The 22,964-nt window shown below is 27.5% G+C and overlaps 1 protein-coding gene across 1 annotated transcript in view; it reads left to right on the top strand.

Annotated features, from left to right (window-relative positions):
* LOC117179611 (carboxypeptidase B-like) overlaps nt 1-9,151 on the top strand; it is a 15,378-nt gene extending 6,227 nt beyond the window's left edge. The window contains exons 3-8 of the mRNA XM_033371600.1: nt 867-1,160; nt 1,251-1,341; nt 1,425-1,570; nt 1,652-1,708; nt 4,223-4,307; nt 8,904-9,151. Coding sequence (XP_033227491.1) covers nt 867-1,160; nt 1,251-1,341; nt 1,425-1,570; nt 1,652-1,708; nt 4,223-4,307; nt 8,904-9,085 — 855 coding nt within the window. The 3' untranslated portion in view covers nt 9,086-9,151. The remainder of the gene's footprint in view (nt 1-866; nt 1,161-1,250; nt 1,342-1,424; nt 1,571-1,651; nt 1,709-4,222; nt 4,308-8,903) is intronic.
* The last annotated feature ends 13,813 nt before the right edge of the window (nt 9,152-22,964 follow it).

Genomic DNA, 22,964 nt, shown 5'->3' with positions numbered 1-22,964 from the left:
ATTTTTTCAAGTCTTCGCCACTTTGTTCATTTTAAACTTTTTAAAGTTTTCCGACGGACTTTGAAACAAACTTTTATTGGATCGGTAGCTTAGACAGTAGCGCCTAGGTTTCATTGTCGAAAGGTTGCGTGTTCGCTTCTCACTACATACATTTTTTTTATTTTTCAAAATGTTTAAAAAAAGAATTTCTTCAGTAATTTTTTTAAATAATGATAATAATAATTTCTATAGTGTGTTTTACAAGGGAAAACCTGAATTTTTGAACTTTATCATGTATTTTGAAAACAAGTTAATTTTTTCAGATAAACAGTGACTGTTCACATGAAAAAAGTATTTTTAGAGCGTCTATTGGGATACTGGATTTTTTGCACAAGATATTTTTAATTCAGAATGTATGAAATATGAATAACGTCTTAATATGGATGATAATTTTTATTTTCCAATTATCATTTTTTTTATTTAGAAAACCTTGATCACACTTCTAATTTGAAATTTTGTTACTATACATGATGAAAACAACGTTTACAGAAAATAAGTTTTTTTAAAACATGATAAAGTAAACAATTTTAAGTTTTTCCTTTGAAAATGGCACCACAAAAAAATATTATTCGTCTAATTTTAGAAATTTGTTAAAGAAAAATAAATGTATAGAAACTTTTATAAATAAAAAAGTGGAGAACGCGAGAATCGAACCCGCAACCTCTCGATTGTGTAGCCGAGCGCAAGTGCCTGAGCAAACGTTCGATTTACAACATGTTTCGCCAAATTTTATGAGGATTCCTTAATTGTAGAACTCATCTGATGAAAAATGGATTTGATTTAGTATTGCTTATTATTTAATTATTATTTATAATATACGTTTTCAGATAAACAATTATTTAGTAGACCTTTCTAAAACAAACGAGAATGTTACCGTCTTCAGTATTGGAAAATCTTATGAGGGTCGTGAAATGTTAGGTGTAAAAATTTCAAGCGGTGGAAGCAACGATAAACCCGCCGTGCTTATCGATGCTGGAATTCACGCCCGTGAATGGATTGCTCCCACCACAGCACTTTATGCAATTTCGAAACTTGTGAATGAAAAAAGTCTTTATGAAAAAATAGACTGGTACATTCTTCCACAAATTAATCCTGATGGTTATGAATATTCTCATACCGAAGTGAGTCTATTAAATAAATAAAATTTTTATTTTTATTTATCTGTACTTAATTTTGAAATTTATTTATAAATAAATTATTTTCGAATCAAGTATCGTCTCTGGAGAAAAACGAGATCCCCTAGTGAATTATCTTATTGTCCAGGAGTCGATGCTAACAGAAACTTTGGATTCAAATGGATGGGTGAGTAGATATTTAATTACATAATTTTATAAATAATTTATTAGGCTAAGGAGTCTATTTTTTTTTAAATTTATTATTTGTAGAAGTAGGAGCTTCGGACTATCCCTGTGATGAAATTTATGCTGGAAGTGAGGCATTTTCAGAAGTAGAAGCACAAAATGTGCGCGATTTTGTTCTCTCCAAAAATGGTACCATCAAGACTTATTTGACTTTCCATTCATATGGACAGGTAATATTTATATTAAAAAATGAACATTTGTAAAATTAAGAAAAATGATAAATTTTTCTATCATTTACATTTTTATTTTAGTACTTGTTGCATCCATGGGGATACACTTCTGATTTACCAGAGAACGAGCCAGTTCTAGTAAGTATTCTTTTCTAACTTTTATCAATGTTTGTGTGTAGTAACTAGGTTTTAATCGAAAGTTTATCTGATAAAAAATCCTACCAAAAAAAAAAATATTTTTATGCTCGAAAAAGTAATCTAGCAAGTATGAGGAATCATGTCTGGATTTAAATTTTAGGAGTTATCCCAGCTAAGGAGTCATTTTTCAGAACTTAGAAATAAAAGCAATGTTAAAAAATATAGATTTTAGATCAGAAGACAAAAAAGAATTAACATTAAATTATTTAGTAACTCAGTAAGTTCAAAAATCACTTTCATATTTCAGACTTCACACTATTTTCCTCTTATTCTCTTTTTTCAAAAAACTTGTCTTTTTTCTCGTTTTATCACTTAAATTCGAACAAGGCAATAACAAAAATTAAAAATTTTTGGTAGAAGAGTCTGCTATTATGTTTTCTGTTCACAACTCTTTTTTTCGAAAATTCTATTATTTTGTTGAAAATTTAATTACTTCCTTGAACATGTAACTGTTCTGTTAAAACTAATCTCTTTTTGAAAAAAATCGAAATATTGAATAAAAGTCAAACTTCTTCGTTAACATTTTTTGTTCGAAAATTAATCTCTTTGTTTAAAAATCAAACTGTTGAAATTTTAGGAAATTAATCTTCTTAGATAAAAAATAATTTTTTGGCATAATTTTAAACTTTTGTTGAAAATTAATTTTTTTCTTTCAATTGCTTTAATTGAAAATTCATCTCTTTGGCTAAAAAAGTAATTATTTGGCTGAAAAGTCTACTTTAAATTTTTTCTTCTTAAGTATCCTCCTCAATTGGAAATTCTTTTATTTGGTTGGAAATTTAATTATTTTTAATAAATGCAATTGGCAAAACATTTATTTATTCGTTGAAGCTGTTTCATTTTTCGATAATTAATCTTCTTTCTAAAAAATTCTGTTTCGGATAGAATGTGAACATTTTCGGTGAAAATTAATTTTCTGTATTCATCATTTTAGTTTTAGAATTATTTCTTTCACTGCAAATTTAATTATTTGGCTGGAAAGTCTCCTATTATATTTCTTGATCAAAACTCATATGGTTTCATTGAAAATTCTACTATCTGGTTGAAAATGTAGGTATTTTGTTAAAGATGCGACTATTTAAAAAAATTATTTCCTTTGGTTCAAATAGTAATTATCTCTTCTTTAGAAAAATAATAATCTTGGATCTAAAATCATATTTTTTTAACGTCAAACTCTTTTGTAGAAATTTAATTTCCTTTTAAGATTCATTTTCTTAGTTGAAGATTTATTTCTTTGATTGAGAATATAATCTTTTGTGTAAATACAATTTTTTTTGTGGTTAAAAATTAATGTTTTAAAATAAAAATGAAAATATTCTATTTTTTTAAATGATGTTCTAAATTTGAAATTAATCTTTAATATTCAAAAATTGAATAATATGGGTGAAAACTCTAGTATAATTTTTTTTTCAGAATTGATTTTTTTTGAGAAAACATTCTCTCAAATCGTTGAAAATTTAATTATTTTTTTGAAGATGACATTATTTTGTCAAAAAGTCATGTGTTTTGGTACGAAATTAAATATTAATTAAAACGCCAACTGCTGTATTAGAAATTCATTTTTTTGTTTGTTAATGTAAAACTCTTTTGCTGTAAATTTTTTAAAAAGATTTATCATTTTAATTTAAAATTGTTTTTTTCAGTTGAAATTTAATTATTTGGCTACAAATCAATATATTCCGTTAAGTGTTCGTCCTTTTTAGTAAAAAATTAGTTATCTAGGTTGAAATTTAATCCCTTTTTCTAAATTCAAGTGTTTGTTTCAACTTTAACTATTTTGTTATTAATCTTATGCAAATTTGAAGTACTTGGTGAAAATTAAATTCTGTTATACTATCTTCTTTAATTTTTCTAAAAATTAACCTCTTTGTTTACAAATTTTGGTTCAAAATTTGTTTTCTTCGTTTCGTAAAAATTAATTTTTTCATATGAAAATTTAATTATTCTATGTTTTGTTGAAAATTCAACTTCTTGGTTAAGGATTTAACTATGTTTTTAAAAATTAGTTTTGTTCTTCGTTTAATTAAACTTTTTGAAAATTATACTTTTGTTAGATAATTCATCTTTAATAGCCAAAATGTCATCTTTTTTAGTGAAAATGAATTATTTTATTGCAAATCAACTTTTTGGTCAAAAAATTAATAGTGTTAGTTGGAAATTAATCTTTCTGGTTAAGGATTCAACTATTTTTTTCCAACAAAATTTTAATTGTTGAATTGAATATGTAAGAAATTCGTCTGTTAACAAAAAGTTGTTTTTCATCGTTAAAATGTTATCTTTATTTGTAGACAATGAATTTCTTTCTCAAACATTCAAACGGCTTTGAAAAAATTCGCCTTTTTAAGTAAAAAATTAATTTTTTTCGGTAAAAAATCTTTCTAGTTGTCAATTTCGATTCGAAATCTTAAGAATTTCTAGTGTTTCGTATTCAGAATGAAATTTTTTATTTTACAGAGATCAGTAGCAGTAAAGGCAGAAAAAGCCCTGGCAGCCGTCCAAGGCACCCGATATACTATTGGAAGTTCCACCAATGTTTTGTGTAAGTTTTAAATATTGTACTCGATTTTTTTATTGCTAATGAAAATATACCCAAAATTTCTTTTCGTATTTTGTAGGGAAATATAGTAAATGTCAGGATAGGGTTTTTATTTTAGCCTAAAACTTTTTTCCATTATCATATGTTTGGGCTTCTAATACAACGTTTCGAAGGGCAATTAAATATATTTTGCCAAAAACACATATATAGTTACAATGCCATCAGATTTTTAAGTGGATTTTCTGACTGTCTTTCAATCTACAAAAAAAATTTAAGTGTCACTTGAAGTTAATTGAATGACGATTTTATTTTAAAACTATATATTATTGGGGGGGGAGGATGTTCTGCCCTATATGCAACATAGTATTCAGACATAGCAATTTATTTAATTCAAAATATAATGAACTTATTAACCTTCTAATTTCCGGTTTAAAAAATTCAGTTAAGGCCATGTGACGAGTGGATCACGTGTCCAGATTCCTAACTTACCGACACGTTTTCCGTTTCCCAACTTATTTTCAAACGAAACGTTACATCGAGTTGAAAATTTGAGAAACTAAATAAGAAGCACTAATAAACATGTGCCTGGTCCTAAATTTTTATAATTATGAAAAAAGTAAAAGAAAATTTGTTTATAAAAAAAACTTTTTTCAAATTCTAAATATTTAGGACTAGACACATATTAATCAGTGCTACTTATTTACTTTTTCAAATTTACAACTCGATGTGGCGTTTCGTTTGAAAATAAGTTGGTAAACAGAAAAGGTGTCGCTAAGTCAGGAATCTGTTTACGTGACCCACTCGTCACATGACCTTAATGGGGGTTCAATAATGTCAAAGTGATGATTTTTCTTCTCGTAAACACATTGTTTGGTGCAGCTGCAACAAGAATATACAAGACCTATACAGTGTCCAAACCTATACAGTGTCCCAGCCTGTACAATTTCCCGACCTATACATTGTCCTAATATATACAGTGTCCTAGCCCATACAGTGTCCCAAACTATAAAATGCACCTACCTATACATTGTCCCCAAATATACAGCGTCTCAAGGGGCGATTTCCATTTCATCACGGTGTACCTGCTCGTCTTACCCTCTCCATTCGACTTCTCCTCACGTCCCTGACTGAGCGAGATTGCTATGCCAGGCCTTGCCAGCGGGGGGGGGTGACTTTATCCTAATGAGGCATAAAATGCCATGCATAAAAATGTTATAGTTTTTCAATCAGCAATTTCAAAATATCACACTCGGAATCTGTGTTTTTTTGCGATTCCAACGATATTTAACTTGCAATTATAATATTGAAATTAGACTAAGTTATGGCAGATATTAGTTTGTTTTGACCCTGACTAGATAGCATTATGAAATTTTCCGTATAATAGTTGAAAATGCATCAGTTTATTTGGTGGAAAATTCGCCTGTTGACAATTTAATAGAATATAGGGATTTTCACCCAACTGCCTAGAAGAATATTATACTTGAAACCAAATACTTATATTTTCCATGTTATAATCTACTATAATAAGTATATTCATTTTAATTCTATTCCCTGGAAAGTGAAGTTTAATTTCCTTTTCATAAATTGCCCTTGTGTTTAGTACACTAGTGTGGCCCTTATTTTTCAAAATCCTTTTTTTTCAACCCCTAGTTCTGTTCGATTGTGCAAGAATTGACCATCATTTTTAATATTATAAAATTATTGTGTATGTCTATAAGTCTATGTGTATACTAAATCACTTATATCGTGTACTGTTTTGTTAAGGATTCGTCTCTCTGGATTAAAAATTCAAGTTCTTGGTTTCAAGTATAATATTCTTCTAGGTAGTTGGGTGAAAATCCGTATATTCTATTAAATTGTCAACAGTCGAATCGAGTCAGGGTCAAAACAAACTAATATCTGCCATAACTTAGTCTAATTTCAATATTTTAATTGCAAGTTACATATCGTTGGAATCGCAAAAAAACGTAGATTCCAAATATAATAGTTTTAATTTGCTGATTGCAAAATTATAACATTTTTATGTATGCCATTTTATGCCTTATTAGGTCAATGGGGGCCCCCCGCTGGCAAAGCCCGGCATTGCAATCACGCTCAGTCAGGGACGTGAGGAGAAGTCGAGTGGAGAGGGTAAGACGAGCAGGTACACCGCGATGAAATGGATACTGCCCGTCTCAACTTACCAAGTGTCCCAGCCTATACCGTGTCCCAACCTAGACATTTTTCCAACCAATACAGTGTCCCGAAATATACAGTGTCCCAACCTATGCAATGCCCCCGTCTGTACAGTGTCCTAACCTATACAATTCTCCGACCTATACATTGTCCCAACCTATACAGTGTCTTAACATGTACAAAGCCCCTACCTATACATTGTCCCAATCTATACATTGTCTCAAGCTGCCCAGTGTCCCAGCTTATACCTTGTTCCAACCTGTAGAATGTCCTGACCTATACATTTTCATAACCAATACAGTGTCCCAAACGATACAGTGTCCCAACCTATACAATTAACCGATCTAGACATCCCAACCTATCCCAACCTATACAATGTGTTAACATGTACAAAGTTTCTACCTATACATTGTCCCAATCTATAGTTTGTCTCAACCTGCCCAGTGTCCCACCTTATGCCGCGTCCTAACCAATAGAATGTCCTGACCTCTACATAATCCCAACCAATACAGTGTCCCAACTTTTACAGTGTCCCAACCCATACAGTGCCCTAACAAATACAGCGTCTCAATCTATACACTGCCCCAACCCATACAGTGTTCCTACCCATAAAGTGTCCTAACCAATACAGTATGTTAACCTGTACAAAGTTCCGAACTATATATTGTCCCAACCTATACATTATCCTCAAATATACAGCGTGTCAACTTACACAGTGTCCCAGCCTATACGGTGTCCCAACCTGTGAAATGTCTCGACCTATACATTTCCCTAATCATAACAGTGTCCCAAACGGGCCATCGTCGCTTCCTCCACGGCTACCTGTCTAACCTTCCCCTTCCACTGCGCAACGACACTACCCCTCACTGGATACTAAGTTGCTTCAAGCCCTCGATGTGATGCCCCCATAAAGATAATGCATTTCTCTTTCAAATTACCCATTTCCTTGCCATTGAGTTAATCAATTAATTTTATATTACTTTTTTCGTTGGTAAAGCTGTGGAAAATTTAAGAAAAAAACCGCAATTTTCGAAAATTATTAAAAGAGAATATTATTTAAAATGATGATAACTTGATAATCGCTTGGTGATGTTAGTGATCCTCAAAACTTAGTTTTGTAGAAATTGTTAATGTACATTGTTGTCTTTAGAGTTTAGAGTCAAGCGAATCAAAAACAATTGACTTGTTTCAAACGTTTTGGCACATAATGGCGATCCTTATCAGGGAGTTTTCTTAAATGTGTGAAAAGTACATAATTTCTTGCAGGGATGCTCTTTTACAATTGAAAGTATTATTCTTAAAAAAAATCTCTTAACGAGGAACAACTAATGAAAAAACAATTAAAGTGTAGTAGGAAAATCTTGTAACAAAATTTATAAACAAATTTTTTTAAAGTTTTCAGAAAACACTACAGTCAAAGAAGTCTTTTTAAATTATTTTTAGCGATGTATATTAAATTAAATTTTTGTATTGAAACCCTTAAACACAGCTTTTTATATATAAGAGATATAGTATTATTTAATGAATTTTTCTCGTATGATGAGGAATTGTATCTGTCAAAGTCAAATTTTTTCTCTTGAAAACCGCTCTCTAGTGAAAATACAAAATTTAAAAAAAACTTTGTAGCTAAATAATTATTGAAACATTTTTTTCAAACTTTTCTTTTCCTTATATCAACGAAAAGTTGATGCCAATTTTTTTTCACAGTAGTAGAAATACAGATTGGCGATGAACATTGTACTTAAAAAAATGTTTCCTCGATTTCTTATACACAAATTTTCCTTTCACAAAGTTTTGTGTCTTAAGATATTTAAATTTTAATTTTTCAAAATGTTCATAATTTCAATTTTTAAATTGAAATGTACTGAGTTTCTTGTTTTAAAATTATTTCTATGAAAGAAAGCATTTCCAAAATCACACTGTAGTAAAAAATAAATTTGTAAAAAAGCGCATTGTAGTTATGTAATTATATAATTTTCTTATAATCCATGAGAATTATTTTGGTAAAAGTTACAATAATTGTTCGCCTTTAAAAATAAACTTTTTGTCGATAAGAAAAGAACATTGTTTAAAGAATACTTAAATAATTATTCAACTACAAAGTTTTGTATAATTTCGTTTCTTTACTACAGGTTCATTTTTAAAGGGACTGCAATGTTTTCTGACAACTTGAAAAAAATTTGTTAAAAAATTTTACTACTACATTCTAATTTTTTTTCATCAATGTTGTATTTCGTGAATATACATTGTTTTAATAATACTCAATTATTTATCAACAGTTATTGATAAAATTAAATGTCCCACTTTTTACAATGTCCCCACCTATAAAGTGTCCCAACCTACATAGTGTTGCAGTCTATACAGTGTCCCAATCTGTACGAAATTTCCCTGCAGTCTACCATTATTTAAATTATTGTTTTGCAGACGCAGCAGCTGGTGGAAGTGACGATTGGGTAATGGCTGTTGGAGGTGCAGATTTATCTTACACTGTTGAATTGCCAGGAAACTCTTTTGTTATTCCAGCAAGACGAATTAAGCCCGTAGGAGAAGAGACTTTCGAAGCAATAAAAGTATTCGGTGAATACACTTCAGAGAATTACGCTTAATCAGATCAATTGAAATATGAATGACTTATCAGTTAATTTTGTAAATAGAATAAAATGAATATATTTCTAATTTATTCTATATATTTTTCTAGAAAAACCTTAATAAAAATAGAATTCTCTAAAAATGCATAGTCTATCAAAATTATTTTTTTGCCACAGAATGGGTAATTTTTTTTAGGAATTCATCTAATTTGGTAGAACTTGAATTATCTCTTATCAAAAATCACAACCGCTTGGTTGAAATTACAACAATTCAGTTGAAACTTAATTTATTCATAATAAATAATTAACCATTCCAATTTAATGAAAATTTATCTTTTTGTATAGAAATTTTTTCTTAGTTCAAAATTCATCTGTATGATCGAAAACTTAACTGCTTTTCTGAAAATTTTTTTCATTTTTTAAAAATTAATTTTTTACTGCAAACTTTACTGTCCTATTTTCGGTAAAAATTCATTTATTTGGATTATTATTTGTTTTCTTTGTATTTTTGCTTAATTATATTTTTTCATTTTCATATTTATATTATATTATATATATAATATATATGTGTGTGTATGTATTTATTTATTTACATATATTTTTGTATTTGTTTCTTTGGTTTATTACTTGTTTTTTCCGCCTTTTTTAAATTATATTTTTTCTCTAAAAATTAATCTTAAAATGAAAGACTTTTTTCCATTATGATTTATAATTTTAATTGAAACCTCTTTTTTTCTTTTTGGTTAAATTTAATTTTCTTATTAAGAATTGTTAAGTCTAACTATAAATTTATCTATTTTATTTTTGGTTGATAATTAATATTTTTTAGTTACAAATGAATGCATTTTTGTTGAAAATTCGTATTTTTCAGTTGGAAATTAATTAATTTTTTTGAAAATTATATCTTTTTTTATTGAAAATCACAACTGTTTGGTTTTAAATTAATCTATTTCGGTTGAAGATTTAACTACTTTGTGAAAAATTAACTTTTTTCATTGAATTTAAATGTTCTTGGTTTCAAATAAAAATATTTTTTCATTATTAAAAATGTATGTACTTTGATAAAAATTTATCCTTCTGGTGGAATATTTATCTTTTGGGTTAAATATTCAACTATTTGGCTAAAAGCTCATTTTTCGGGCGAATATTCATCAATTAAGATAAAAATTCATTGATTTCGTTAAAAACTTTCCTATCTTATTAAGAACTTATTTTTTTGCTTGAAAATTAATTTTTATGACCTCAAAATGTCATTCTTCTATTTCACTTGAAAACGGATCCTTTTTAGTTAAAAATCAATTAATTTTGTTGGAAATTAGGGCATTTGGTTCAGTAAAAATATTATTGATTAAAAGTTTAAATATTTTTGTTAAAATTAAAAACTATTATGAAAATGAAATTCTTTAATTTTTAATTTAAGAGTTACTTTTTGAGTTTAAAAAAAAGTTTTAAACCACATTTTTTTCACATTACAATTATTAATCTAAAAGGAAAATTTAGAATTTGAAGAAAAAATGAAGAATTAGTCTGTATGAAGTCAGGAAATTCGGAAATTGTGCAGTTTTCTCAATATTATTTGAAAATAAATTTTTTGATTTGACGTTTGAATAACTGAGAGATATATCTTTAATTTTTTGATCGAAAAAATAAGAATTTCGGCAGATTAAATGCTGATTCAATGAAGTGCTATTCTATGTGATAATCATCTAAAAATGTGATCTATCACCTTGACACTCCCAGATATGATATTATGTGAGCAGATAAATTAATAATCAATTTTAATTTTATCTATTTTACACAGAAAAAATTTTTAAAAAAGAAATTTGCAACAAATACTTTTTTTATAAAATAATTTGACTCTAATTCTTTTGTCTACTGCTGAAAAAATTGCTCCGTTGGGATCCGAACCCAGGTCTTTCAAATTGCGGGTCTGATGCTCTTACCCACTAAGCTACGGAAAGAAAAGATTAATTTCTGAACTAAATCTAAAAGAAAAAGCAATTTTTCACAATTTAGAAATAAAATTGAAACTTCAAAAATATTTGTAGAAAAAAATATTCGTAGAAAAAAATTATTTTAAAACTATTTATTAAATTTAATTTGTTTAAAACCATAACACCCAAAAATATAAAACATTCGAAAGTTTGAGAAATCAGACCGGCAATCTGAAAGAACTAGGTTTGGACCCAAGGGATCTCAAGAGATATTTTTTCACAATTTATAAATAAAAATCGTTCTTCAAAAGTATTTATTGAGGCCAGTAGATAAAAAACAATTAATTTCAAATTATTTAATACATTTATCTTGTGAAAACCATAAAATTAAAAATAAATCATTTATGAAAAACACGCGCATTTGTTTACTTAGATAAGTATGAATGATAAAGTGGTTATTCACAGTACCGGATATCTGATTACTTTCCTTATGATGAATTGATTCATTCATCATTCATGAAGCAGTGCCTAATAAATATTTTTATTAATGGAAAAGCCCACAAAATGAATAATAGATTCTATATTTCAGAACTTTCCTTGTCTATAAATAATTCATATTTGTAAAATTACACAAGAAATAAATACAATATGAAAAAAGAAGGAACAACTAAAATCATTTTACAAAAATTGGATGATCTAAAATATTCGATTTTGATTCTTTCACTTTTCTCGGATTTCCGCAAATTAAAATAAAGACATTTACAAAAAGTTTCTGCTCAAAATTTTCAAATTCATCCTGTTAAAAAATAAAATTTTATCGGAGGGTTTTTTTATTCTTATTTTTTAAGAGCAAAAATATTTTTTCGCTGAATCAATACAAATTAAATATTTTTTAAACCTCAAATATTTCAGGTGCTTAAAGCGGAACTATTTTTTATCTTATTTTAAGAGTATATTCAATGTTTGAAAATCAATTATTTAATGGCTAATGCGCATAAATCATCAAAAAGATCTTTAAAGAATTAGTTGAAAATGTAAAATTTTGTATAAGAAGAATATTGGTTTTCTAAACGTAAAAATTAATGTTGAATCATTCCATTCCATTTCAGCACACTAAGAAAAATTTAAGGATTCAATAACCAAACAGAATTGGTATTCTTAACAATTATACAAGTAAAAAAATATTTTTTAAAAGTGTCCTAATTAAAGAAAAAAACCAATTATAAAAACATTGAAAAACTTTGTAAACAAGAAAGCTGGAAACTTACAAATTTTGACGATATCATAAAAGAAACGTATTTAATATAAATAAGACCATTTAAAATAATTACCTTAAAAATAAATAAATACATTACCTAGAAAACTATCCCGAATTAAAAAAATGTAAGCCGACCTTGGTTAGAAATGTACCTGCTTAATTAAAAATTTAATTGTTTACTTAAGAAAATTTATTTAGCTGAAAATTTATTTTTTACTAAAATTTTAATTCCCTGTGGAGCGAAAAAGTGAGATCTTGTTCTAAAAATAAAAATTTTAATTAAAAAAAAGTGTGAACGTTTTTTTTTTAAATTTATTTCTTTGGTAACATAACATTTTTTTTCGAAAATATATCATTCTTGTTGAAAAGAAACCATTATATTTTTGTTTGAAAATTTATCTTCTTCAGTTAAAAATTATTTTACTTTGCTGAAAATTCATCTTTTAGGGTTGCAAATTTATGTATTTTGTTAAAAATGGAATCTTTTTCGGTTAAAAATAACAACTGTTTGTTTGAGAATTGATCTGCTTTGATTCCAGATTTAACTAAATTGTTGAAAATTTGCTGTTTTCGGTTTTAAAATCGTTAAGGATTTATATTTTTCAGTTAATAATTTGATTAGTAAGTTGAAAGTTTAACTAAATTTCTAAAAACACCCTATTTTCCGTGGCGATTTATTATTTCAGTTGAATATTTTGTTAAAAAAATATTTGTTTTGGATTATAAAAATTAATTATTTAACTGAAGGTTTGAATGTTTTTATTTTAATTTCTATTTTTTTTATAGAAATGTAATCTTCATGTTAAAAATTTAACTTTTACGCAGAAAAATTGATTTTATTTGATTAAAAATTAATTTTACAACTAAAAATTGGACTGTTCTATTTTTGGTTGAAAATTAATTTCTTTACTTAAATATTCGCTTTTTAAAAAACAGTGTATAAAAACTTTTAAAATCTTTGTAAATAATAAAGCTGGAAACTCACAAATTTTGACGAAATATTTACAGAAGCATATTTAATACAAATAAAAACATTACAAATAATTAACTTGAAAGAATAAAAAAATTGTTTTGTAAGTAAACTGTTCCGAATTAAAAAATGTAAATACTCAAAGAATTGTATCAAAAAATGTACAGAAGGATCAGAAGGATAAGACGCTCCCAGTGTGGATAAAATTTTTTTATTCGAAAAATTTCTGCCTGTTCATGTATTTATTATTTAATTTACTTTGGTTAATTATTTTCTATGTTTTTCCTAATTAAATTTGCTTCTGTAATATTATTTTTGAAATTTGGGAGTATTAATTTTTATCGTTTACCAAAACTTAAAATTTTTTAAATTAGTGATTTAATTTAAAGGAATCTGTTTTATCATCAGAGATAGTTACCATCGATCAGTGTAGATATTCTTTTTACTACAGTGAAAATAGAAATTAACCTATGACTTGACTTAACTCTTGAAATAATAGAAAATACTTAACACTATTTTCAGAATAGATGGAAAATAAATGTTTCAAAATTTTTTTAATAAATTTTTTTGAAAGAAGATCCACTATCGTCGCTCTTAAGTATTATTTGTTATTTGAAGAGTTAATTCAATCGATACGTATATCGCTATCTTTGCAAGGGTGTAAAACATATCTATACTGTTCGATGGCAGATATCTCTGATGATAATACAGATTTCTTTCAATTGTAGATAGTTTATTGAAAAATTTTATATTTTTTTTTGTTCACAGACAAATAATTTACTTGGGTAAAAATTTTACTTTTTAGTTGAAAATTAAACCGCTTGTATTTTATCTCAAAAGGTGCCATCTTTTTTCAAGGAATCTGTATTATCATCATTTATAACAGAAATTCTTAACGTCTTTTCAGACTAGATGCAACTATGAATTAAACATCTTTTAAATTAAGTTTTTCTGCAAAAAGATCTCATTTGCTCTGCTTGGCATCGAACCACAGAACTTCCGATTGCCGGTCTGGGTCTTTCCCATTAAGCTGTTGAAGAGATCTATTTGATTATATTTATATATTTATATTTATTGTATATATTATTATTATTATTTTAACATATATATTTTTCTGAAAAAGAATTCTTTTTTCGATCTCTCAGTTAGCTTAAAAAGAAAGTACCTGACCGGCAATCGGAAGTTATGTGGTTCGATTCCGAAAAGAGCGCAGTGAGAATATCTTTTTTCAGAAGTAATTAATTTTCAAATGAAATGATAAAGAATGAAGTGAAGTATTTTATTGTAAGACTTAACTTCATCGATAGATTTATCTCTATTTTCACGGTTGTGATAAATATATCAACACTAATCGATGGTAACTATCTCTGATGATAATAATGATTTCTTTAAATTTCTCGTATCATAGATGTGACACCTGCCTTCAGATATCTTATATTTCTAAAAAAAGGTTTCTTTTTCTGATCTCTCTAATAGCTTACTGGAAAAGCATCCGATCGGCATTCGGAAGTTCTGTGGTTCGATTCCCAGTGGAGCGAAGAAAGTAATTCTTTTTTCAGAAAAAATTTAATTCTGAGAATTTAATTTTCAATTTTTTAATTTTTCAATTATTTGAATACAGAGAATTTTAAAAAAACATATTCTGATTCATATAATTGTGAAGATTACAAAGACCGGGTTTTTTAACTTTCTAGTTTTTCAGTTACTTTTTTCTAACTTATTTTGTTTTTAAATGAATTATTCCGTTATTCTTTTATTTTTTAGCTGAGAGACTTTGAAAAATATGGTACTATTTATATAATTGTGGAAACTACAAGGACCGGGAATTTGAATGTCAGTCTAATTTTTCTGTCAAAATTTAATAAATTTTATCACATTAAAATCCTGCTAGAAAAAAATGTCTATAAAAATTCCTCCACTCATGTTATATAATATTATTTTTCCTCAAAATCTTGTTTTTGTGGTAATTTCAACGAAGATCTTTTTTAAAAAGAAGGTGAAAAGTAACTAATAAATAATTCATACTTGCGTGTATGAATAAATTTTTGTATAATTTATTTTTTACGATCAGTATTGGACAGCCTTCCTTGATTTTCACGCGCTTGTTACGTGATGGAACAAAGGGATAAGCTTGTTTATTTTCTAGACAGGTAATGAAGACATTATAAATTTTGTACTAAAACTATTCCCTGGTAAAACGGGTCTTCCATTTTATATTTTCCTCTAAATCGGATTGCTTCTTTATAGGAATGCACTACCGGTCTCGCTAGTCGTAATAACTTTAGTAGACTTATTTTACCCAACGCTTTTAGTGCTTCGCACTCAAGTTTTTTCTACTGAAAAATATTGCATGTTATACTCTAGAACAGCTGATATTGTTAAAAGGTAAAGAAATTTTTGAGTGAATCTGATGTTCGAAAATCCCAGTCTTTTTTAAGCACTATTTTGTCAAATTGGGGATGACGCTTGAAAAATCTGAATGATTACAAAAATATAAGTTGTCGATAGCTTAACTCTAAGCTCCCTACATAAGGCTCCAGTATTGCTTTGACTAGTTTTCCCTATTTCTGCTCAGGCGCCAACGAGGAAAAATAGTCAGGGCCCTATCTAGAACCAGATCTTGAGGCCGCGGGGGCCATACTAGATTTTCCAGTAGGATTCTAGTCATGCTTAATTATGGAAAATTATGATCAAATATTTTTTATAATTACTATAACAAATTATACTAAAAAAATTACAACTTGTGGATTTAAAGGTCGAAAAAAAAGTTTTTTCTCAATTTTCTTAAATGATGTTGCTAATGATGTTTATTCATCACATTTAAAAAAAAAATTTTTTTAAAGTTAATCGCGACTAATCAGTAGAATCTTAAAAAATTTAGCAAGGATTATGATATAAAGCGTGAGCATGCTTTTTTTTAATGTACAAATTTGCATCTTCTTTATTTATATTTGTTTACAAAATTAATGAAAAGTATTTTAAGATAATTTTCCATCATTAAATCTCATTAGCAACATCATTTAAGGAAAATTAAGAGAAAAACGGATTTTGTTTGACCTCTTAATGACCGAGTTATAATAAACTTTATTATATAATTTGTTTATAAAATTAATAAAAAAGAACAGATAATAATTTCCTATCATTAAACATCACGGGCGACATAATTTAAGAAAGATTGGAAAAAAAGATTTCTTTATGCCTTTAAATGTCTACACTGGACATTTGTTTATAGAATTTGTTTATGAAATATAAAAAAAATCGCATGACAATTTTCCGCCATTAAACATCACTGGCGACATACTTTGAGAAAAAATAGGAGAAAATACGATTTTTTCTGCCTGTCCCTTTCCGCACTAGACATGTGTTTATACAATTTGTTTATAAAATAAATAAAAATATCCGATGTTAATTTTTCGTCATTAAGCATCACTGGCAATATAATTTAAGAAAAATTAAGAAAAAAAACGATTCATTGCTGGATTTAAGTGTTCACACTAGGCATTTTTTATATAATTTGATTATAAAATTAATAAAAAATATCGGATAACAAATTTGTGTTATCGAATATTATTTTATTTATAAAGGAAAATAAGCTGAATGTGAAAATTTAGTATGCAAACGAAGAATCCATAGTGTAGGTCATTCCTTAAGGAAATTTGTTTATAACAATAAACTTGATAATTTTATAGATTTTTTTGTCTTCAAATATCCCTGAGCAGAAAGTCTGACAATGCTGATCATAGAAAAATTGCTTTCACAAAGATAAACAAAAAAAAACGAAAAAATGGACTTTTGCTTCACTCTTTTCATTAACATAAATGTTAAAAAAAATCAGGTCACATAAATCTTTCTAAAATTTAGTACTGAAGTTTTCTTTAAATAATCTAAAATCGGTTAAGAATTTTAAATTAAAGTTCATTAAATTCTAAAGAGCTTGACGCGCCGAATGTTTTTCGCCATTATTTTTTTATTAATAATTTTCCACTTACAGTATGGAAAAACTGAAATTTTGTACACACAACTTTTTAATGCTTGAATAACTGATTAGGTAAACTTAGCATTGTCTTAAATGAATATTTAGGAACTCATGGAATATAAATAATTTGTTAATTATTTCATTTATTTGTTATAAACTAATTTAATGAACAAATTAGAAAATAGTTTTATATTCAGCAAAAAATTTTACTGCTCTTATTAAAAGTGCTGCATATTAATGTAGGAATAGCATTTAATTACAAAACTAATTAAAAATTTTGCAGTAACTATTGTTATAAGCAATTCTTGTCGCAAAGTATTAAGATTTGAGATTTCTTGGAATTATAATTTTCTTTAATCGCCAGAACTACTTCAGGTATTCCTTAAAATAATAAATATTTCTTAATATTTGATCAAATACAACAATTAAAGTTTTTATGAACAAATTATATAAACAAGTTCTGAATTTTAGCCCTTTCTCATAGAAAAAAATTGTACTGGAAATATTTTAAGCTTTCGGACGAATGACTGCTAGTCACAAAAGTATTTCAGAAGTTAACAATAGCCATTGTTATAAATAATGATTACGACAAAATATTAAAATATCAGGTTTTATCAAATTTTTGTTTTATTTCATAGCCATAATGGCTACGGATATTCATGAAAAAATGTATCTTTGATAATATTAAGTAAAATATAACCAGTTGAAAGTTTATTAACCATTTAGATAAACAAATTCAAAATTTTAGCAGTTTTATTTGGAAAAAGTCGGATTTTAAACCGCAATAGATTGAGAATGAAACATAACACTGCCTGCGAAGATTCACTAAATACAAAATCCTTTGCAATTTTTTTACCTTATTCGTTTATAATTTTTCAGATTGTTACATTTTACCAAATATTATCGAAGATGTATTATTTTCGGTAATTTGAGTTTCAAAATTTTGTCATAAGAATTGTGAATAACAGTGGTTATTGTGATATTGTTTAATATTTTTGAGACTTGGAGTCATTCCCTTAATAGCGTAAAACATTTCCAGAGCAAAACGAAACGTTTCAATCCGAAAGAGTTAAAATTTTGAATTTAGTTATAGCATTTTCAATTTTTATATTTTATCAAATACAAAATATATTTATTACTTTAAGGAATACCTGAAGTTCTTTTGGCGTTTAAAAGAAATTATAATTTGAAAAAATCTCAAATTTTAATATTTTGCGACAAGAATGGTTTATAATAATAGTTATTATAAACTTAAGAATTTTTTTTTTAATTAAATGTCATTCCTGCATTAATATGAAGCAGATTCAGCAAACATAATTTTTCTAACCGATAAAAAGACTGTTTGACAATTTGTTCATGAAATTAGTTTATAACAAACAATTTGAATAATAAACAAATGATTTGTTTTCTCTAATTCTATAAACATCAATTTAAGGCAATATAAAGTCTTCCTGATCAGTTATTAAAAGGTAAAAAATTTCAGATTTTCCATACTTTGAGTAAACAAATTATTAATAAACAAATTGAGGAGATAAAAGTTCAAAGCGTCAAGATCTTCAGAATTTAATGCAATTTAATTTAAAAAAAATTCAAAACACAACAAAAATGAAAGGCACTGGGCATTTTTGTACCAAAAATAGTAGCATATAGAGCTAGGCAGTAAAGTTGAACTTTATACGAGGATGCAGAATTCAGCGTCTGAGCCAAAGTCGAAGACGATAAACCTGCATCCGAGTATAAAAAAAAACTTGACTGTCGTGGTGCATATGATATGTTATCTGAAATAGGCAGAATAATTTTTTTTTCTTTCCATAAAATAGCACTTGATTGTACCGTACGCGCACCAACTTAGGGGAAAATTATAAGTCCAAAATCCACTTCATAGTTTAACATAATTGTAACATAAATTCTAGTCAGTTTCTTCTTTCACTTTTTTTCACATTTCACTTATTTCATCCTACTTAATGTTACGTTACGTGCCGCACGTAGCAGTACAATAAAGTGCTCTTTTACTGCCGCCTCGCGAGCAGGAAAAGGGCGGTTATTCTTCCTATTCCATATAAAGTGCATTTCCTCCCACTGTAAGGCGTTGCGGCAGAAAGTTTTTCTGGCGCAGCCGGGTAGCTCTCCAGAAAATATTTATTCTTTATTCTTGAGTGTTGCGAATTCTGTGATAAGCGTCCTCGCCAGAATTGTGGTTTGCATTCTGCCTCCATATGATTTGCAGCCAAGATGTAGTTCATGTGGTCGCGCTTCACTGCCCTCTTACAGGCAGTTGCAAACTTTGTACAACTTTTAAAAAGTACATTTATAAGATTCTAACCACTCCTTCGGGGCGCCTGCGCTTTTAAAAGCGGTTGATATTATCCCGGATTATGGACGTAAACGACACCCTAGAGAAGAGCATGCTGGCACCTTATCAGTTGTTCACGTACGTGTTCCCTTGGCATGCTTTCTATACTGTGTATGTTAGGCTGAGACTTCTAGAAACCCAGAGAGACCATCTTCGTTGCTGAAACTTTTAAACGCATCATGGCGATGAAGCAACCTCTGTTGGAATGGAAAGAAACGTCTGCCAAAGGTTTTAACCCCTTTTGGAGACTCTGAGGGGATCGATGTGTCTAGAAATCCGGTGACATCTTCACACTTCAGAAATATCTTGATGTTCCCCTAGGATTGTCTGGTTCCATTTTTTATACCTTCTGTTTCTTTTTTATCGCACTGTTATTTTCGTCTCGTGGGGGAAAACCAGACTTCATTTTAGCCCTGTTAGGGTGATTGTTGATTTGAGATTTTGGGAAACGAGTTTGAGGGGTACATAAATACCTCGATCTAGATTTATGTAATAGGGACGATGTATGAAATGTCATAAAAATATATTTTAATTGTTTACTAATTTATTATCACGTTCGCCGAAAAAAAAGATTTTTCTTTCAGTAAGAAAATTTTTTTTCTAATGATAAAGGTTGAATATTGAGCCCACTCGCGGCATTTTATTCAATAGCATTGATTGGCTATTTCCCTTTCAAAACGAATGCAGGATTTCAGACTGTTTCGATGCCTTTGAAATGAAGGACAAGATCTAATTTTTACTCCCTAGTGAGTGAAAAGTGACGTCAGAGGTGAATAATGAAAAGTGTACTTCTATGAGCTCGTATTTTACGATAATCAGCCAACTCAACGTAAAAATTGTAAGCAAATTTTGATTGCAGATGATAAAATGTTAAAGTTGCCAAACTTACCTCTAAAATTACTTTGAATGATCGAAAATTTCCATAAATGACTGATAATTTCCATAAATTTGCGGAAATTGTTTTATTGAATTTTAGGATATTAACGGTAATTAACCATAAATTACCTGCGATATTACCATTAATTACCCAAAACTTCCATAAATTTCTGGAAATTTGGTAAAAAGTTTCAAATTAAAGTTTTGAATTTTGAGTAATTGATGGTAAGTTACCATATTTACCTGTGAAATTACCACAAATGACCAACAATTGTCATTAATTTCCGGACATATATGAAAATGTTTAAAATTTAATTTTGGGTAATTCATGGTAAGTTACCGTATTTGCCTGTAAAGTTGTCACAGATAACCAAAATTGTCCATAAATTTCCGAAAATTTCTAGACATTTTTAAATTTAATATTGGGAAATTTATTGTAAGTTATCATGAATTACCCTTAAAATTACCGTGAATCATGCTTCCTTTATTCGAAATCTAATATGGGCTGAAATCATGACTGCATTTAAAAAAATGTGTTCATTCATCTATTTGTTATAATAAATATCGTATGTGCCAAAATGTACTATTCTGTTCTCTAGTAACTCATTATCATCTTTATAGAAAAACTATTTTTATTCGTTGAGTAACATTATTTTTTTCATAAATAAAGTTTGAATATTGAGTCCACTCGCGGCATTTTTTTCCAATAGCATCGATTGATTTAATCAATGTGACGTCATTCTGCGCGGGAAAATTTAAATATCTACCGTAGATTTGATTGTTATAGATTGTTTATTTTCATACTTGAATGTTTGAGCTAAGTTAAAAGAAGCTCTAAAGTCACGTCAAACACTTTACGTTTTTATGAAAAACGTATCATTTTTAAGTGCAAATTAATTTATGTTGTTGAAAATTCGTCTTTATCGGTGAAAAAATGTATCTTCTTGGTTACAAATGTAACTATTGGGTTAAGCATGAATATAGTTTGTAGAACGTTTACCCACATTTCTGAAAATTTGTTTCTTGGTTGGTGGGAAATTAATTTTTATGATAGAAAATTTAAACATTTACCCACATTTTTAAAAATTCGTTTGTTCTTTGGTGAGAAATTAGTTTTTTAAAGTGAAAATTTAACTGCAATTACTTTTGAGTTGAAAATTTATATTTTTCAGTTAAAATTCAACATTTTGATTGAAAATTTATATATTGTGTTCGAAATTTGTCTTCTTAATAAAAAATTAATTTTGTAACTGAAATTTCAACTATCAAATTTTTGGTAGAAAATTAATCTTTTTAGTTTATAATTCAACTCATTGCTATAAAATTTATCGCTTTTAGTTAAGAATTCATGTATATTGTTAAAAATTTGTGTTAAATGAAAAAATTTTTTTTTGTTAAAAGTGAAATTTTTTGTGAAAAATTAATCTACTTTACAGAAAATTAAACCATATTATTGAAAATTTTTTGTTTTTTTTGGGTCGGAAATTAATTTTTATAACTAAAAATTGAACTTTCAAGTTGAAAAATTATATTTTTTTTATTTTAAAATTTAACTATTCGATTGAAAATTTATAAAGTTTATTAAAAATTTGTCTTGGTAGAAAATTAATTTTTTAACTCAAACTTTAGCAATTGAATTTTTGATGAAAATTTGATCTTTTAAGTTGAAAATTCAACTATTATTTTGAGATTTTATTTTCTTATTTAAAAAATTTAACTACTTTGTACACTATTTTTCAAAATTCTTTTTTCTTATGGTTGAAAATTTATGTTTTTTAGTTGAAAGTTGATCCATTCGATTGAAAGTTTACACATCTTATTAAATATTCGTCCGGATGTATTTCGTTAAAGAAACGTCTTTTTCGTTAGAAAATCAATCATTTCGTTTACAAATTCAACTATTGTGTCAAAAATTAAATTACTTCGTAGAAAACGTGACTATATTGTTGAATTTCGTTTCTCTTTTTGGAAGGAAATTATTATTCCGAACGCAAAGTTGAACTATATACCTTTCAGTTGAAAATTCATCTGCTTGAATTCAAAAGTATTTTGTTTCTTAACAATTTCATCTTTTTAAGTATAAAATCAATTTAACCATTTGTTAATTTGTGCTTTGGTTACAAATTCAATTATTTTGTTAAAAGTTCGATAATTTCGTGACAGAAATTTTTGTGGTTAAATTTGTGTTACTTCGAAATCAAATTCCACTATTTGATTAACAATGAACTTTTTTTGTTAAAAACAATTATAACTTTTTAAAAACTCGTATTTTATGGATGAAAACCAATTTTTTCTAATTAAAGTATTTGGTTGAAAATTGAACTTCTTCCTTCAAAATTTATGTCTTGGATGATGATATATCATTTTAGTGGGAAATTCATCTCTTCGTTTAAAAAAATTAATATATTTTGGTGAAAACTTATCTTTTTTGTTAGAAAATTAATCTTTATAGTTGAAAATTCATACTTTTTGTTAAAAATGTAAATATTAGGTTGATACCTAATTCAATTTGTTTTAGATTACATTTTTT

Source organism: Belonocnema kinseyi, chromosome 9 (assembly GCF_010883055.1).
Source record: "Belonocnema kinseyi isolate 2016_QV_RU_SX_M_011 chromosome 9, B_treatae_v1, whole genome shotgun sequence".
NCBI classification, from domain to species: Eukaryota; Metazoa; Arthropoda; class Insecta; order Hymenoptera; family Cynipidae; genus Belonocnema; species Belonocnema kinseyi.
Note: the sequence above shows the minus strand (reverse complement) of the source record. Positions and strands in the feature narration are given on the sequence as shown.